This window comes from Hemibagrus wyckioides, linkage group LG10 (genome assembly GCF_019097595.1).
Source record: "Hemibagrus wyckioides isolate EC202008001 linkage group LG10, SWU_Hwy_1.0, whole genome shotgun sequence".
In the NCBI taxonomy this organism is placed as follows: domain Eukaryota; kingdom Metazoa; phylum Chordata; class Actinopteri; order Siluriformes; family Bagridae; genus Hemibagrus; species Hemibagrus wyckioides.
Genome location: NC_080719.1, coordinates 16,014,465 through 16,031,238, shown reverse-complemented (window position 1 = coordinate 16,031,238; position 16,774 = coordinate 16,014,465). Strand labels below are relative to the sequence as shown.

General features: G+C 39.8%; 1 protein-coding gene across 1 annotated transcript in view; it reads left to right on the top strand.

Moving 5' to 3' along the window:
- Window positions 1-5,217: 5,217 nt before the first annotated feature.
- Window positions 5,218-16,774, top strand: part of polrmt (polymerase (RNA) mitochondrial (DNA directed)) — a 42,768-nt gene continuing 31,211 nt past the window's right edge. The window contains exons 1-5 of the mRNA XM_058401243.1: window positions 5,218-5,420; window positions 6,080-6,178; window positions 7,055-7,815; window positions 7,963-8,096; window positions 15,198-15,384. Coding sequence (XP_058257226.1) covers window positions 5,279-5,420; window positions 6,080-6,178; window positions 7,055-7,815; window positions 7,963-8,096; window positions 15,198-15,384 — 1,323 coding nt within the window. The 5' untranslated portion in view covers window positions 5,218-5,278. The remainder of the gene's footprint in view (window positions 5,421-6,079; window positions 6,179-7,054; window positions 7,816-7,962; window positions 8,097-15,197; window positions 15,385-16,774) is intronic.

Below are 16,774 nucleotides of genomic sequence, written 5' to 3'. Positions count from 1 at the left end.
GATGTTCAGGTCTTGTTATCAGGTCCAGGGGATGGAACTTGTTCTCTCTGTTCCTTAAAGGTGACAAAAGCCATCAAGAAGTTTGTTTATTGCCGTGAGTCCAAATGTTTGGATGTAAGCAAGTACTCCTGCATAGACTTGTAGGTGATTCCTTTTTATTGTGCACTCTTGAGAAATGAAATGTCCTTCTTTCCACAAGCCTATGAGCAGATGTCTCTGTTTTCAGCCATCCCAGATGAGCAGGAAACCCTTTCATGCAGGCAATCTCAGCCCCTCCGGAACACTAAACCACCCCGGAAGTCTCTGTGCCCCTTTCCTTTTGGAAATTAATGGTAATTAAAATCATTCTGGGCACTGTAAGATGTTTCGCTTTAAAGCCTGTGTGCCCTTGGGGTCAAGAACAAAGTCTCGTCGTCCATCTGAATGTCAGATGTGGCTGGAGATATCCGCACATTCAGCCTGGTCACTGCTCTGAGAAACATGATGCACACAAGGACACTTTGTTTCATTTAGCATACTACTGTATGGTGAGATCCCTGAGATTTAGTGAAAGGACCCCACTTTTTTTTTGCATAATATCATTTTAAAATATAAGTGATTATGCCTTGTATTGGCATGTGAGTCTCGTGTTTGATTCAGAATTCAGAGAGATTTTGTCATATTAACTGTTTTGTGGAGGATCACCATTTCACACCCACAAGTCCTAAATAAACACATATTACGCTATTAGGGCTTAAACAGCTCCGTGTGCAACATCGATGTTTGAGAATATCTGGGTGTGCCCCAAGTTTAGAAAACCTCCGCAGCTGGGAAGGATGTTCACAAGCGAAAGCAACCTAATCTTTCCCAGCAGGGCTCCGAGCGGCTCTGGAAGTGTATGAATGGAGATAATATCTCAGTAATGAGGCCTGTTTTGTATCATCGAAGTCCTCAAAAAGAGCCTGAAATCCGACCTCCCTCTTAGTACCGACAATATCCCTGAAACAGCTTGCATTATTGTTTTCCCTCTCTCCTGTGAACTCACCGGTTCAATCCTAGAACTCCCGGGACTCGCTCTTCAACTCTGTCTCTCCTTTCTATTTCTCACCTCTGCTGCTAGTTTTTTTTTTGTTGAAATCTATCTTGCTATGTCTTCCTTCACAGCCAAATAGCTGAGACAGTTTTTCTGCGCGCAACACTAAGCACACCACCCTGTCATCTTGTCTGGCTGTGTATTTTAAAACCCTTTTAATACTAACGTTTCCTTAATAAAATTATTCAAGGTGTCTTATGTCCATTGTTGACTTCCTGGCTTTCCTTCAAAGCAGGTGTCTAAGATAAGTGCCATGGCACACTGCAGAATTGCCTGGATAAACATCTGTTTCTAATTCTGGAGCTGACCGCTACTGCCATCACTAGACACCATTTGCATTTCCTGCTCATGACCATAATCTATTGTCTGTGCTATCAGTGATAAGGGCAATCTGTCTGATCAGCAGCATGCTTCTTCCCTTCAATGAATAGAGATTTCAGATTGAGAAATTTTTTGAAGAGAAAAGCGTGCGCGTGGCTTATCTGATATGCTGTGGTGATAATAGATGGTAAAGGATAAAAAATCTTTCAATAACATGTTATGTCTCACGGTCATAAAATAAATGGCTATAATTTAAATTAAATAAAACTTGAATAATAAATAAAATATTGGCATAGATGATAGCATAAGTACCTCAGACTGCCAGGTTTGATTGCCACCACTGCCTTGTGTGTGTTTACTGTCTTGTGAGTATATCTTGCATGGTCTCCTTGTCATTCCTCCGTGTAATCTGGTTTCCTTTCTCAGTCCAGGGCAGTGATTGTGCCCTATAATGGGTTGGCACCACATCCCGGTTATCTCCTGCCTTGTGTCCCTTGGAATCGCCTCCAAGTTCCCTGCAACTGTGTGTTGGATACAGAAAATGGATGGATCATCATCATCATCAATTCAAATCCCAGCACCACCAGTCTGCCACCACTGGGCCCCTTGAGCAAAGCCCTCGACTGCTCAAATGTGTAATATAAATGAGATAAATCATCTGTCATTTGCTCTGTGCATTGCAAATATGTAAAAATGTAAATTAAACTGGGGCAAATTATTACACACACATGCGCACACACACACACACACACAGAAGAGTCAAGTTGGCCAGTGCAGTCCAGGTTTGCACACAGATACATTTGAAGATGATGAGTTGATGAAGAAAACTGGACCCTAAACTGAAAGGATGTGATGCTGAACTGAGACTGTTGAGATTTTGAGGCATCAGGTATTTGTCCTAAATAACTATGTAAAGATTAAGAAAAAAATTAATTTAAGTAAATTAGTAATATTCCAAAATAATACTAAAATATAATAACAAAGTACAAGTACTCAATTATCTAAAAAGAATTTTTAATTCAGTCCGCTGTATGGAAAAAGCTATCATATATAATGTTATGCTAAATGAGACTGAATGTTACATCAGTGATCTTAATAGATATATTGTGCAGGTAGCATCTTTGATTACACAACATGTGAAGTATATTTTTATTTAAGTTTTAGAGATGTCTACAAAGAGCTATTACAGTATCCAAAGCTCCCTTTTCCCTCTTCCACAAAAAAGGGTCACAAATGTCAAAAGCATTTTCTAACAACAGCCAACCACAAAGTCTCATCTGTCCAGCTGAATGTCTCCTAACCTGCAAAACAAATAAATAGTTCCCACATAGGTGTGCATGCAGGTCCTGTGATCAAAGTCCATGAGAATGGTGGACCTGCCTTTGGTCGAGCTATTATTACAGGATTGAATGCCTGTCTTCTCTTCTTTTGTTGACAGTCTCTCCCCGGGCCATGACTGTCACACCGGCGCTAAGTGGCAGCCGCCGACAAGGCCCAGAAAACATCAAACAGATCCAGCAGAAAAAGCGGCAAAGCTCATGAACCGTGACACCAAACACCCTTGGATTGCCACCTACAATCACACACACATACACACACACTTTCTGATCACCATTACTGACAGTTTGAGCTGTCACAGTGTGAGGTATGCTTATAACACTTAAATGTGACTTGCAGTAACAGTTGTGCTGAGACTGTATGTCACACTAGGGTTAAGGAGTGTTTTCACATGCGTCTAAAATGTAACGCTTTGTTGAAAAGCCTCTTTAGAGAGCTCATGAAAAACCGTATTGTTTTATACAGTAAGTTGAAGCTGAAGTTACTCAGTGTTTCTTTTCTTTCTGGTCACCACAGAAGACATTCATTACATATTTAATAAGCCATAGATCTATATTACTTTAACTAAAAAACCAATGTGGTCCATCTGATCTGACACACAGGCATAGACGTAATTATATTTGCGGAAACTTGTCCCGAAATCCATCTTCAATATAAAACTCCAAAATATGGCCCTTTCAACAAAACATCATGTGCTAAAGGGTTTGTAACATTAACATCAACAAAAAGTAAGACATTTGTCTTCACTAAGTCAAAATAGGGACTTGCTTATTTGAATAGGTCCCAGCTTGCTAACAGGCTAGCAGGTAGGCATAGCTCTTGAATTTGTTTAAAATACAGACTGACTTTCAGTTTCCTGTTTGGAACTGAGTGTTTGGAATGTTTGTGGTGGTGTATTGAGCCATGCTGTGATGTTGTTGTGAGAGTTCTCACTGTTCCTGTGTAGCATGTGTATGTGGATAGAGTGACTTAGATGAATGGGATTTGATGAATAATTGGCTTGAAATAAATGTGTAGCTCTATTGTTTTCAGTTTTCAGTTTTAACCTCAGTAGTCCTTACACTTAAAGACTTTGATGGTCTTATATAATTACATGTATTGTCAATAATTGTATAATATTTCATTCATTTTAAGATATTGGCATATTACCTACACATCAATGTTTCAAACTTCCTGGTATAAATGGGATTTATGTGCATGAAAATGTGAACATAAAGATTGCTACCACTTTTTTATAGGGTTGCTCTTGTGTGCATTAATCAACTCATAGCAATCTAAGTTGGATGAATAGTGTTATGTACACTCTATGTAGGACGCTGTATGTGAAAAAGTAGATGAACCGTGATTTAACCTGGCCAACAATTAGATCCCATTTATGATATTCACCAGAGTGAGTTTTGATTTATCAACTATGATAGCGTTAGCTATAATATGTTTCCTTTTATTAATTTAAGGGGAAAAAAGTTATTTGTGATGATAAATGTATCAGGGCACCTTTGGTGGTAGTAATTTTTACACTCAGTGTAATCGAGCAGTGTTTATTGATGCAGCTGCCAGTATATTTATACAGCTATACAGGTTCAAATGGTGAACATAAAGAATCCAAAAGATTGCTACCACTTTTTTTATAGGGTTCATTGCTCTTGTGTGCATCAGTCAAATCCTAGCAATCTAGGTTGGATGTAGTTAAGAGGACATCTCTTGACTTTAATAAACCGAAGTGTGATGCACAAGTCCTCTCTTTAAACATGTACAAAAATCTTACAGTCAGTGATTCATAAAAGTATTGTTGAGTGTATAATTAAAAATAACCCTCTATGCTCCCCCCCTGTTTAATATAAAATAATTAAACATCATATATGATAAATGTTTTGGCATTCTAATGTATTTTGAAATTGATTTGCTAGAATAGTTTGGACTGTGCACTTATTTGCAGTTGATCTATGCTCATTACCTACTATTTATTTTTAAATTATAGGCCTATAATTTCTACTAAATGCCTCTATAGGAATGCCTTGCCTAGGAAGCAATGCAAATTTGGGGTCCTTAAAATGTGGTCACTGGCCAAAAAATAAGATGCTAGTTCACTGTAATTGCTACACTATAATCATAAGCTTGTATATGTGTGTAATACAGCTTCTTTGTTTGACTTGAGGAAAATTTAATAAATGTCAAACAACCAGCTGCCTTTGAACTTCCAAGGCTGGACAAACATCTAAAGGCATACTAGGGAAGACTGCCACCTAGGGGTATACAAGTAATCTACAAGTTTTATTTCTAAAAAACCTAAACGAAGAATTCAAAAGAATATGCAAACAATTCTTTTCTCAAAAATGTTTCAATGATTGTGAAAGTACCCTAGCTTTTAATATTAAGTGCAGCTAAAAACCAAAGCATTAAAAAAAAAAATGGCTGGAACTCGATATCTCTGTGATCATTTAGTTATTCTGAACGCCGACCATCGACAGTCTTCTGATCGAGTCTGAATCAAAATGGACGCCTGCTGAGCGAGTAATGCGGCTGTTGTGAACTCTTTAACATGCCGAAATGTCACTTTTAAGACTGTGCGCTTTTCCGAAACACTTGAGCAGTAGATTAATGGTCGAAAGAAGCGCTCGATCTACAATAAATGTCAACCATTGCCAACTCTGCCTCAGACTCCGGAGTAACTCCGAGAGAGGAACCAGAGGTAATTAACGTACTATTAATATTAACCTGTACGCATGACACGTGCTCCGGTACTGTATATTGTTCTCCCAGGTGGGAAATCCACACAGTCTTAGCTTAAATTTATTACCCTCAGCCTGGGTGTCCTTCAGTCCCAGTGACTTTGTAGTCACGTTATAAAAGCAATAAACGATCCACTGAATAGTGTTATGTACATTCTATACAGGATGCTGTATGTGAAAATGTAGACAAACCGTGATTTAACTAATATTTACATGGCTAACAGTTAGACCGACCCATTTATTATATTCACCAGAGTGAGTTTCGACTTATCAACTATGATAGCGTTAGCTATGATATGTTATGTATCTGTGATGAGAAATGTATCAGGGCACCTTTGGTAGTTACATTTTTACACTCCGTGTAATCCAGCAGTGTTTACTGGTGCAGCTGCCAATATATTTATACAGCTATACAGGTTCAAGTGGTCTTGGATTTGGTTCAGTAGTTTCTATTAGTTTCCTTTAGGTGTTTATTAAAGGTTTTCTGATGACCTCTAAACACCAGCAGAACACATTATGGCTGAAACATCCCTTCTACTGGCTCCTAATACCTTGTCACAATTTTTTTGGTCATATACCTTCCTGTCATTTAGTTCATCCTAATTGTCTGTTTTCTCAGATAACCCATGGACAACACTACAGCAAAGGCATTACTCCACTATTCCAAAGAAGGAAGATGGGAAAAGACGAGTGTGGGAACAGTCTCATTTGTTGGACGGTAATTATTCTCTCCCCTCTTAGCCTAATAATCAGAAAGTGTAGCTCTGACGGTAGAAGATCTGTCATCTATTTTTGCTACTATAATTGTAAATGCTCAGTTAGGACTTATTTACTGTCATAAGTTTGCACTGTTTTGACCTGGATGTTCCAGGCTAGGTCTTATTTGCTAATATATTAGTATATTAGCAAATATTATATTAAGTCTAATATACTAATATATATAAGTCGAGGTCTTATTTGCTAATATATTTCCACACACGAGCCTAAAGATGCACCTTTTGTAAACACCCTCATTTGCTATTGCTATTTGAAATGATGAAACAGGTTTTTGAAGACTGGGTTATCTACAGGTATTTAGGAAGAGAGTTTTTCCATAGCATTTGCTGGAGAGCCTGGTACACTGCTTCAATAAACCTGGCCACAAAACCTTTACTTTCTCAAGTGGAGGCAGTTTGACTGACACTGCCACCGTGCCTTAGTGTTAATCACGTTAGCCTTGAACCTCCAAGGTTAGGTGTTTGATTCCCATCTCCACCCTCTGTTTGTGGAGTTTACTTGTTCCCCTTTCCTTCTGAGACTTCCTTTAGGTTCTTCTAATGTATTTTTTGCTGTTAATTTAAATGCATAATTATAGAAGCAATTAATGGATTTTTTTTTCACTTATCAGTTATGATATTACTGCAAAGTTCTAGATAGCTGCTTGTCCCATGGGCTGTAAATAATAATAATGATAATAATAATAAGAAGAATAAAACCATGTAACATTGTTTATAACAAAACTCTTATATACCTATATTGTATTCATATATTGAAATATTGACGTGTTTCGAGTTTGAGGGGTTAGATTAACCGTGTTGATTGTTTATATTTGCAGTGCTTGAGGCTCGGATGCAACAGTTGCAGTCTGATGTTCTACAAGTAAAACATTTGAAGGTTGAATTTATGTCTCATCGGGAAAAAGGTGGCACTCCATTGAGGACTCAAAAGACAGAGGCAGAAACTCCTAAAACTCTTCAGTCCACTAAAAAAGGTGCCATTAAAGATAATCTGCCGTCCAAAACACATGCGAGCCGCTGGATTGAGAAACTTAAGCTCGAGAAGTCAAACAAGACTAAAAAACAGTCGTCTCTACAGCAGAAACTCGGAGACAAAACAGCAGCAGCCGGAGCATCAAAAATCAGTAAAGGGAATCTTATGGGTCCTGGAACGTCCAAGAAAACAATATCTACTTCCAAAAGTAGCAAACAACCCAAACCCGAGTCCACAACGAGTCCAAAGCCTAGTCCACATCGAGTCCAACACTTAAAAATGTCTAAACATAGTACAAGTTTGGCCTCGCTGAAGGAAGATCCTGAAGAACTTTCCAGAGCTGCAGAGCTGGCTGAAGTTGAAGAGCTTGAAGAGGCGATCGGTGACTGGGCTCCGTCGAATGCAGAGAAACTTCTGGAAGATAAAGATGGGAACCATTATGGTGACTTGCAGCTAAACTTGCGCTGCTACCTTGAGGCGTGTGTTTTTACAGGGGACGTGGAACGAGCGCAGCGCTGTTTGTTTTTCCACCACAGACACCTAAGCAGACGCAAATCACTGTCCATCACCGCCTACAACATCATGATAAGGATGTGGGCAAAGAAGGTGAGAGCTTATATGTAGATGCTCTGTACTATTATAATGAATATCCTGAATCAACAGAAATATTCATCTGGTTATACTGACAGTGCAGAAGTTGACTACTGCAATCATATTTTGTGCTTAAATATTTTATTGGGCGGGTTGTTCTAGGGATCCGTGAATCACATTGGTCGATTATTCGTTATGGTGGAGGAAGCAGGCCTGAAGCCCAACATAGCATCATACTGCGCAGCTCTGGAGTGCATGGGCCGCAATCCTGAAACCTCTACACGCACCATTAACAGGTAAACATTCTCAGACCCGAGTTAGATGACATTGGTGAACAGGAATGATGTTAATGACTTTTGAATTAAGGGCAGTTCTTGTCTTGATCAAACTCATTAGTGATTAGTTTAATATTCATGGAAAAAAAATGAATGAAAAAGATTATTTGATTTGTAACATTTTGGGTATGGAATAAATCCTGATGAGGTTATAGAAAAATAGTGTGATACAACCTGACATGTCCTGTAGTTACTACCTTAAAGTGAAGTATTTCATATAGCAGTATGTCCTGTCATACTTGTTAGGTTTAAAAGAATTTCATTTCTGCCATCACAGTATATTGCTGCTATAGCTCTTGCCTCACCAGACTCTCTTTTTCCTTCTCTGGAGGTTAGTAAGACAAAAACAACAAACAAACCTATTACTCACTAATCATGTGCTACTGCTACATGATTGGCTGATTGGATAACTGCACAAATGAACTAATAAAGTGGCCTGTGAGTGTATATTTCATGAAGTGTTCTGTGTTGATGCTTATACCCTCCAGGGGTCAGTGTTTCTCTTTGCATATTCCCAAATCTTTGCAACAAGTTTAGAAAACCATATAATGTAGACAAAAAAAATCCATCCTCCTGTCTCCTGAGAGAACCCACCCTGCATGGGTGTGTAAGCATTTTTTTTTTAACACTCTTGCAAACTGGAACAGTGAGTTGTTCCAGGCATGAAGGTGTTTGACAGATGATTTTGAGCAGACCCTGACAATGCCCAAAAATAGAAATGGCAATTGTTATGGATCAGGAGAGTGTGTGCTCAGGGTGTGTATGTCTTTCATTCTGGTCTGTGGTTTGTTTTATGCTATGCTCTCCACTGCAGGCAGAGGCATGGGTGGTTGAATTTTTGCTGTTTATGTCAAGTCCACTAGCTACAGCTGTAGCTACAGGATGTATCATATCATATAGGAGATGAAAGAGAAGCAGTGTGTGTTCTCTATGGTCATGGCTCACCTGCACTACTGTATTCACTCCCATTGGTAGTTGCTACACCAGGTCGCTCCGTATTTGCATAAAGTTAAACATTGTTGAACTTTATCAGGCCACTAGATACACCCCAACATCTCGTCCCTAGCTCCTTTTTATTTTGCCGTGTAAAGAGCATGTGCTAAAGCCGGACAGCTCATATTTTTTTGTAGCCATATGAACATAACTGAACATAATCCATCTATACACATACTAGACTTACTTTTTAAATGTTTACAATAATATTGTGGCTATTTATTGGAGCCATTATTCTGGAACTTTCCACTGGTGTAACATCTATTAGGTTAAAGTGACACTGTTTATAGACTGTCTAGATTTATTGAGGTTTGGATTAAACTCATTCAATTCATCTGACCAGACAAACAGGCTGATAACTATATGAACCGAATAATAAATATAATGAGTTAAAGTTTGTTGTGATTTGCACCACTGTAACCAAAAACCCCACAGATATTCGATGGATAGAGCAGCTCTCATTCCTCATTTGTCCCAGCAGATGCGAAGGTGACTGCAAGCATTCAGTCCAATGACAGGAGTGTGTGTGTGTGTGTGTGTGTGTGTATGTGTATGTGTATGGGGCAGGTGGTGCTGCTTAGCCGATCGATCTCTGTAAGGCAATAGTAATGACATTGTGCTCCTGCAGTTCAGCTGCCTTTACTTCAGTATTCCTCCCAGTTCCCAGTCTCTCTGTCCGTGTCATCCATTCCACTCATCTGTGCATTTTGCATTTTTCTTTAAACATTTTTAACAGATTTCTTCAACTGACTTTCATGTCTGCTACCTGCCTCGTGATTTCTCAGTACACAAAGGCAACACCTTCAACAGACAGAGGGGTTGTGTGTGTGTGTGTGTGTGTGTATGTACACTATATTGCCAAAAGTATTCGCTCACCCATCCAAATAATCAGAATCAGGTGTTCCAATCACTTCCATGGCCACAGGTGTATAAAATCAAGCACCTAGGCATGCAGACTGTTTTTACAAACATTTGTGAAAGAATGGGTCGCTCTCAGGAGCTCAGTGAATTCCAGCGTGGAACTGTGATAGGATGCCACCTGTGCAACAAATCCAGTCGTGAAATTTCCTCGCTCCTAAATATTCCACAGTCAACTGTCAGCTGTATTATAAGAACGTGGAAGTGTTTGGGAACGACAGCAACTCAGCCACGAAGTGGTAGGCCACGTAAACTGACGGAGCGGGGTCAGCGGATGCTGAGGTGCATAGTGCGAAGAGGTCGCCAACTTTCTGCAGAGTCAATCGCTACAGACCTCCAAACTTCATGTGGCCTTCAGATTAGCTCAAGAACAGTGCGCAGAGAGCTTGAGAGAATGGGTTTCCATGGCCGAGCAGCTGCATCCAAGCCATACATCACCAAGTGCAATGCAAAGCGTCGGATGCAGTGGTGTAAAGCACAACGCCACTGGACTCTAGAGCAGTGGAGACGCGTTCTCTGGAGTGACGAATCGCGCTTCTCCATCTGGCAATCTGATGGACGAGTCTGGGTTTGGCGGTTGCCAGGAGAACGGTACTTGTCTGACTGCATTGTGCCAAGTGTAAAGTTTGGTGGAGGGGGGATTATGGTGTGGGGTTGTTTTTCAGGAGCTGGGCTTGGCCCCTTAGTTCCAGTGAAAGGAACTCTGAATGCTTCAGCATACCAAGACATTTTGGACAATTCCATGCTCCCAACTTTGTGGGAACAGTTTGGAGCTGGCCCCTTCCTCTTCCAACATGACTGTGCACCAGTGCACAAAGCAAGGTCCATAAAGACATGGATGACAGAGTCTGGTGTGGATGAACTTGACTGGCCTGCACAGAGTCCTGACCTCAACCCGATAGAACACCTTTGGGATGAATTAGAGCGGAGACTGAGAGCCAGGCCTTCTCGTCCAACATCAGTGTGTGACCTCACAAATGCGCCTCTGGAAGAATGGCCAAAAATTCCCATAAACACACTCCTAAACCTTGTGGACAGCCTTCCCAGAAGAGTTGAAGCTGTTATAGCTGCAAAGGGTGGACCGACGTCATATTGAACCCTATGGATTAGGAATGGGATGTCACTTAAGTTCATATGTGAGTCAAGGCAGGTGAGCGAATACTTTTGGCAATATAGTGTATGTGCAGCTCTGGAAAAAAAATAAGAGACCACTGCCCAATCTCCAGATTTGAACCCTATTGAAAACCTCTGGAATGTCATCAAGAGGAAGATGGATGGTCACAAACCAAAAAGCAAAGCTGAGCTGCTTTTTTGCGAAAAGAGTGGTATAAAGTTACCCAACAGCAATGTGAGAAACTGGTGGAGATCATGGAACCAAAACGCATGCAAATCAGAGTTATTCCACCAAATACTGATTTCTTAATGTTATTTAGCCAAAGCATTAAAACAATTTGTTTACAAATTATTTGCATTTTGTTTTATTTGAGTTATTAAAGCTCTGCAGATACTGCATGATATTGGGTTATTTTGATGTGTTGCCATTTCCTTTAAATATACGCTCTAAATAACAATAGCTATATTTTGAATTTAGGAGAAATATTGTCAGCAGTTCACAAAAAATGAAACAAAACTGTTCATCTCACCAATACAAGAAAGAAGAAAATAAGAAATAAGAAAAAAAACATAAGAAACTGATTATTTTGCAGTGGTCTCTTATTTTTTTCCAGAGCTGTATGTGCCTGTGCATGTATGTGTGTCAGCCATTCATTAAATGAAAATGACACACACAATGTTCCAAAATGGCACGGCCTGACATTTGTAGTAACTGTTCTTGGCTTTAGTCATCTCTATTTTTTTTTTTTTTGGCCACGTAGCAAAGTAGACAAAGAAATGTACCAAAGTTGCATTGATTATGCCATAGGGGAAAGTTAATAACTGTGTGCGTCATAATGAGCTTGTGTATGAAAGGCCAAGGAGCTAGTGATGTGATTGTTACTGAGTCACAGACGGACGGAATGGTCCATCAGCTTTTCATGACCAGCCCCTCCCATGCGTCTGCTCCAGCCCTTCACTTAAAGCCCACAAGAGGGAGTGCATGTTCTGTTCTGTTCCACCTAAAACGAGTCTTTTTTAAAATTTAGAAACGTGCTTCTGCATGGCCCAGCATCTCCCTTTGTCTAGGTTAAGATGGCATTAGATTACAGGCTTGAATCAGTTTTGCATGGCTTTCTTGTTTCCTCATTGTCTTCTCTACCCTGAAGATGTCCTCAAAAAACTGTCCAGGGTCTTGTGCCTTATGGTTTTCATGACATTATGGGTGTGACTCGTGTGAAAGGCCATCACTAGTTATTATAATAAATATCACAACGGTGGCATTAGGTGTTATCCATAGTTTTAGAACACTGAGAAATATTAGAGGAGTTATATTTGGATGATGGGATTTTAAAATCGGTCGTAAAAAACCTGCTTTCCCTCCAGTTTGACTAAGTGCATTATGGGTATTCTCTGCGCTCTATGATACATCATTTGGTCATGAAGCTGTTGCAGTACATTGCAGGCTTTTACAAGCACAGTGAATATTAAGATAATATCAAAATGGTGCACTATTAAGTGAATAGGGTGCAGCTTTGGAGCATGTGCTTTTAACCGTTATACCTTGTTGAAAGCATATTTTCATGAATGTTAAAAATGTCTGAATATTTTTTAATATTTATTTTTTTATTAAACTACTCTTAGGAAAAATAAACATGATGCATTCGTGAGGAAGAGAATGTCTCAAGCTTAGAGAAATGTTCTGCTAACACAAATAAGCACTCTTTACAACCCTGGTGAGCAGAAAAGCATCTCTGAATGCACAACAGCCAATTCCAGTCCTTGAGGTGGATGAGGTACACAGCACGCTGCCAGATCAGGTTGCATTACTGTCAGCCAAGAACAGAAATCTGAGGCTACGGTGTTCTTAATGAAACTGGACGTAAAAAGGTCACTCGGGCAGTTATATGCATTCAATTACTACTACTAGTCGATTCAACATGAGCTGTATGAGCACATGCCTTCGTAGACATCTATTACAAGGGAATATCAGGTAAATGATTTCTGAATCTTCAGTAGTTCCATCCCCTCCGTCGTCTTCCTATATGAGAGCTCCACATCTGCAAGCCAGCTGAAGCTCCACTCTGCCCTGTATTCACCTGTGAGTGAATTGCAAATGACTCCAGTCTAGATTCCTCCTGCTAAGTTATATCATTAAGAATTCCGCCCGCGGCCACATCAAGCAAATCCGCTCTCAGCAGACGTGGAGCCCTCGGGTTGTTTTCGTTTGAACAACGATACTCATGCATTTTCTTGGCCATATGGCGGCATCTTCTTAGATGAGAACACATAGCTCTGTCCCAAGACTCAACGCAGGTATTTGATATTCTGATGTCGTGAGTCGCTGTTGCTGTCAGAATTGATGCATTAAGGCACGATTTGGAATTCAAGACGCCAAGGTTTTGCAAGAGCATGCGAGCAAGAGTTCCTGGACTGTCACAAAAAATAAGGGGAAGATTCAAATTGTCTACAGCACGCTTTTCATCCTTGTGCTACTCGAATAAATTTGCATGAACCGGAGGTCAGGGATGTATAGCATTTTTCACTTTTGTTGCAAACATTCTGCTGCTGCTGTCACTGAGGGTCACTTTAATGGAAGTGTGTGACTGTTATTCTTAATCATAACATGACCTACTGTAGCATTAACAGAGCATCCAGCTTTGCTTTTCAGGGCAGAGTTTCTCCTTTATTTCATTTACAGCTCTAGAGTCTATATACAGACCACGCCTGTGAGTCTGTCAAGTCATACATAAGGTCTGTTTCCTCCAAAAATGATCCCAATACCAAAGTATAGAAAAAACTGCTCTCCTGAGTTAGCACCCTTATTAGAAATAAGCAAAAAACTAGCTAATACCTGCCTAATATTTAGTCTTCAGACCAGACTTCATCTTGCATCTTGCCAAGAACTGCTTACTTGCATAGAAAGATGTAATAACTAACTTGATTAACTAGAATCACTCAGTAACATTAGCAGGACTAACAGAGCATCCTGCTTTGCTTTTCAGGGCAGAGTTTCTCCTTTATTTCATTTACAGCTCTAGAGTCTATATACAGACCACGCCTATGAGTCTGTCAAGTCATACATAAGGTCTGTTTCCTCCAAAAACGATTCCAATACCAAAGTATAGAAAAAACTGCTCTCCTGAGTTAGCACCCTTATTAGAAATAAGCAAAAAATTGTGTGTGTGTGTGAGAGAGAGACAGAGAGAGTTTTCTTTTTAAAGACTATTTGTGTAGTGCAATTTATTTTACAAAGCACTGGTTGCTAAATTATTTTCTCCCGTACAATAAATAGTTTGGGATGCTTCCCTGTAAAGAATAAAATTCTCTTTCTGAAATATCTATCAAGTTTAGAGGTACTTGTAAAGGGATCTTAGTCTCCTCCATATTTTCTTCACTTAAATTATCTCGGTCCACTGATTGATGCATTTACATTTTTACATTTATGGCATTTCGCACTTAGATTTATACAATTTATACAATATTTGCACAACTGAGCAATTGATGGTTAAGGGCCTTGCCTAAGGGCCCAGCAGGGACAGTTTGATGGCTTGGGATTTGAACTTTGAAGAGCCGTCTAATTTAGTAGTCCAACACCTTAACCACTGAGAATTAACACTCCCTTTAAAGTGTTGCCTTTACTTTAACAAATCGAGTGATTTAGAAGTATATGGCTGGCTTGTCATCTTGATGAAACCTTTGTCTCTGGATATGTCTTAACCTCCTGGAAAGGGGCAAGCATCTCCCTCTTTTGCCAGAAGTTTATATGTCAGGAAAGAACAAGTAATTCCCTAATAACTTTAGCTAATACCTGCCTAATATTTAGTCTTCAGACCAGACTTCATCTTGCATCATGCCAAGAACTGCTTACTTACATAGAAAGATGTAATAACTAACTTAATTAACTAGCATCACTCAGTAACATTAGCAAGACGATTACAACTACGTAGCTTACATAGTAGCCAAAGAATCCAGAAAGCAATAATGAACTTGAAACTTTGACCAGTGTATATAGAAGGTGCTCACATTCCCATTTCCTCACTGTGTGTATGTATGTAGGTGTCTGCAGCAGATGTCTGAAAGTGGCCTGCATTTGGATGACATGTTCAGGCAGTGTGTCTTCAAACAGGATGAGAGAGACATGGTAATGAAGGCCATCCGGACTGTACAACCTGATTACGAGCCACAAACCTCTTCTGAACGGCCGCACTGCTCATTACCACTGGTGGAGGACTTTTATACACAGGTATCCAGTCTCTGCCATTCTTTCATCCCTCATTCATTCATCTTCAGTACTTTATCTTGGTAATGATCATGGTGGATCCGGAGACTTTTCCTGGATCACGCAGCACAGGGCTGGAATACAGCCTGGGTGGGATGCCAGCCTGTGCCCACACACACACAGACAGACAAGGGGAGAGCTTGTAAAAAAAAAAAAAAGACATGATAATGCAAATTATCCACACTGTCTCTCTGACAGATTGCAGCAAAAGGCAGATGCGTCATACGGCTGCTGTTTGTTTCATACCAGCAGCCTTGTGCTTGGGAGGGCAGATCTGGTTTATAAAAATGCCTAAACAGGCCTTGGCTTTTATGAATGAATGCTCGCAACACAGGCTATTTTTAACCTGAGGAGATGTTGCCATCAGGACTCAGTGGCCTGCTTTTCCTCCTCAATGATTCATTGCTGTGGTCCACTTCGGCCCATTTATCGTCCATCATGCCACACGCTGCATTCCTGTTGCTGTAGCAGACAGCAGGAACAAATCTGTCACTAGTAACAAGCGTGTCTGAGAGCTCCGTCTGCACCACTACAGGTTTTTCTTTCTGCTGAAAAAGTCAGAAACTGGAGCAAAAGGCAGTTGTACTTGATTAAGCTGAATTTATCACTGCTGCTCTCAGCACACTGGGTGAAGTTGTGGTTTCTGCACAAATTGGACTAGACTAGTGATTTTTTGAAACCAAGTACATGTGTTTTTGGTAGTTGTTAAAACAGATACTGATATAAAAATGAGTAAGGCTCTCCAGGATTTTGCTATTTTGTGATTTTGTGTGAAATCTGCCATATTGTGAGACGCTTGCAAGTTTTTCAAATTTCTGCAGATTTTTCTTTCTATCCTAAAAACAAATGAAATATGTGTCTTCACTGGTAGTAGTTTAAAAGAAGAATCCCGTACTTGGAGTTTCACCAGGTCAAGTAGTTTTCTCGAAGGAAAAAAACACTGCAGAAAATTCAAGCATTTTTGGCTGGAACAATTGCAAAAACATTTTTGAAAAAAAAAAAAAATGGAGGCAATCGGGTGCATCCTGGACTATTTTATTGAGCTCTGTTTGTGTTGGTTTCTGCCGTGTGCAAAGGGTGATTTGAATTGCTCTTTGACTTGCACTATAGCTTGAAGTGTAGAACTAAAGCATGCATCTTTTAGTGCTCTCTCTCCCTGACTGTTTCTCTGCAAGCTCACAACACTGCTTCATACTTTTGTGTGCATGCAATTTGTATTTATTATTATTATTATTATTATTAATGACCAATCTGCTACTTACATGTTAGTGAAAGTGATTTTTTAAAAATGTATATGTTTGTTTTTCTGAATTGATATGGAGCACTTTAAAAATAGAGAACTCTGAGAAATGTC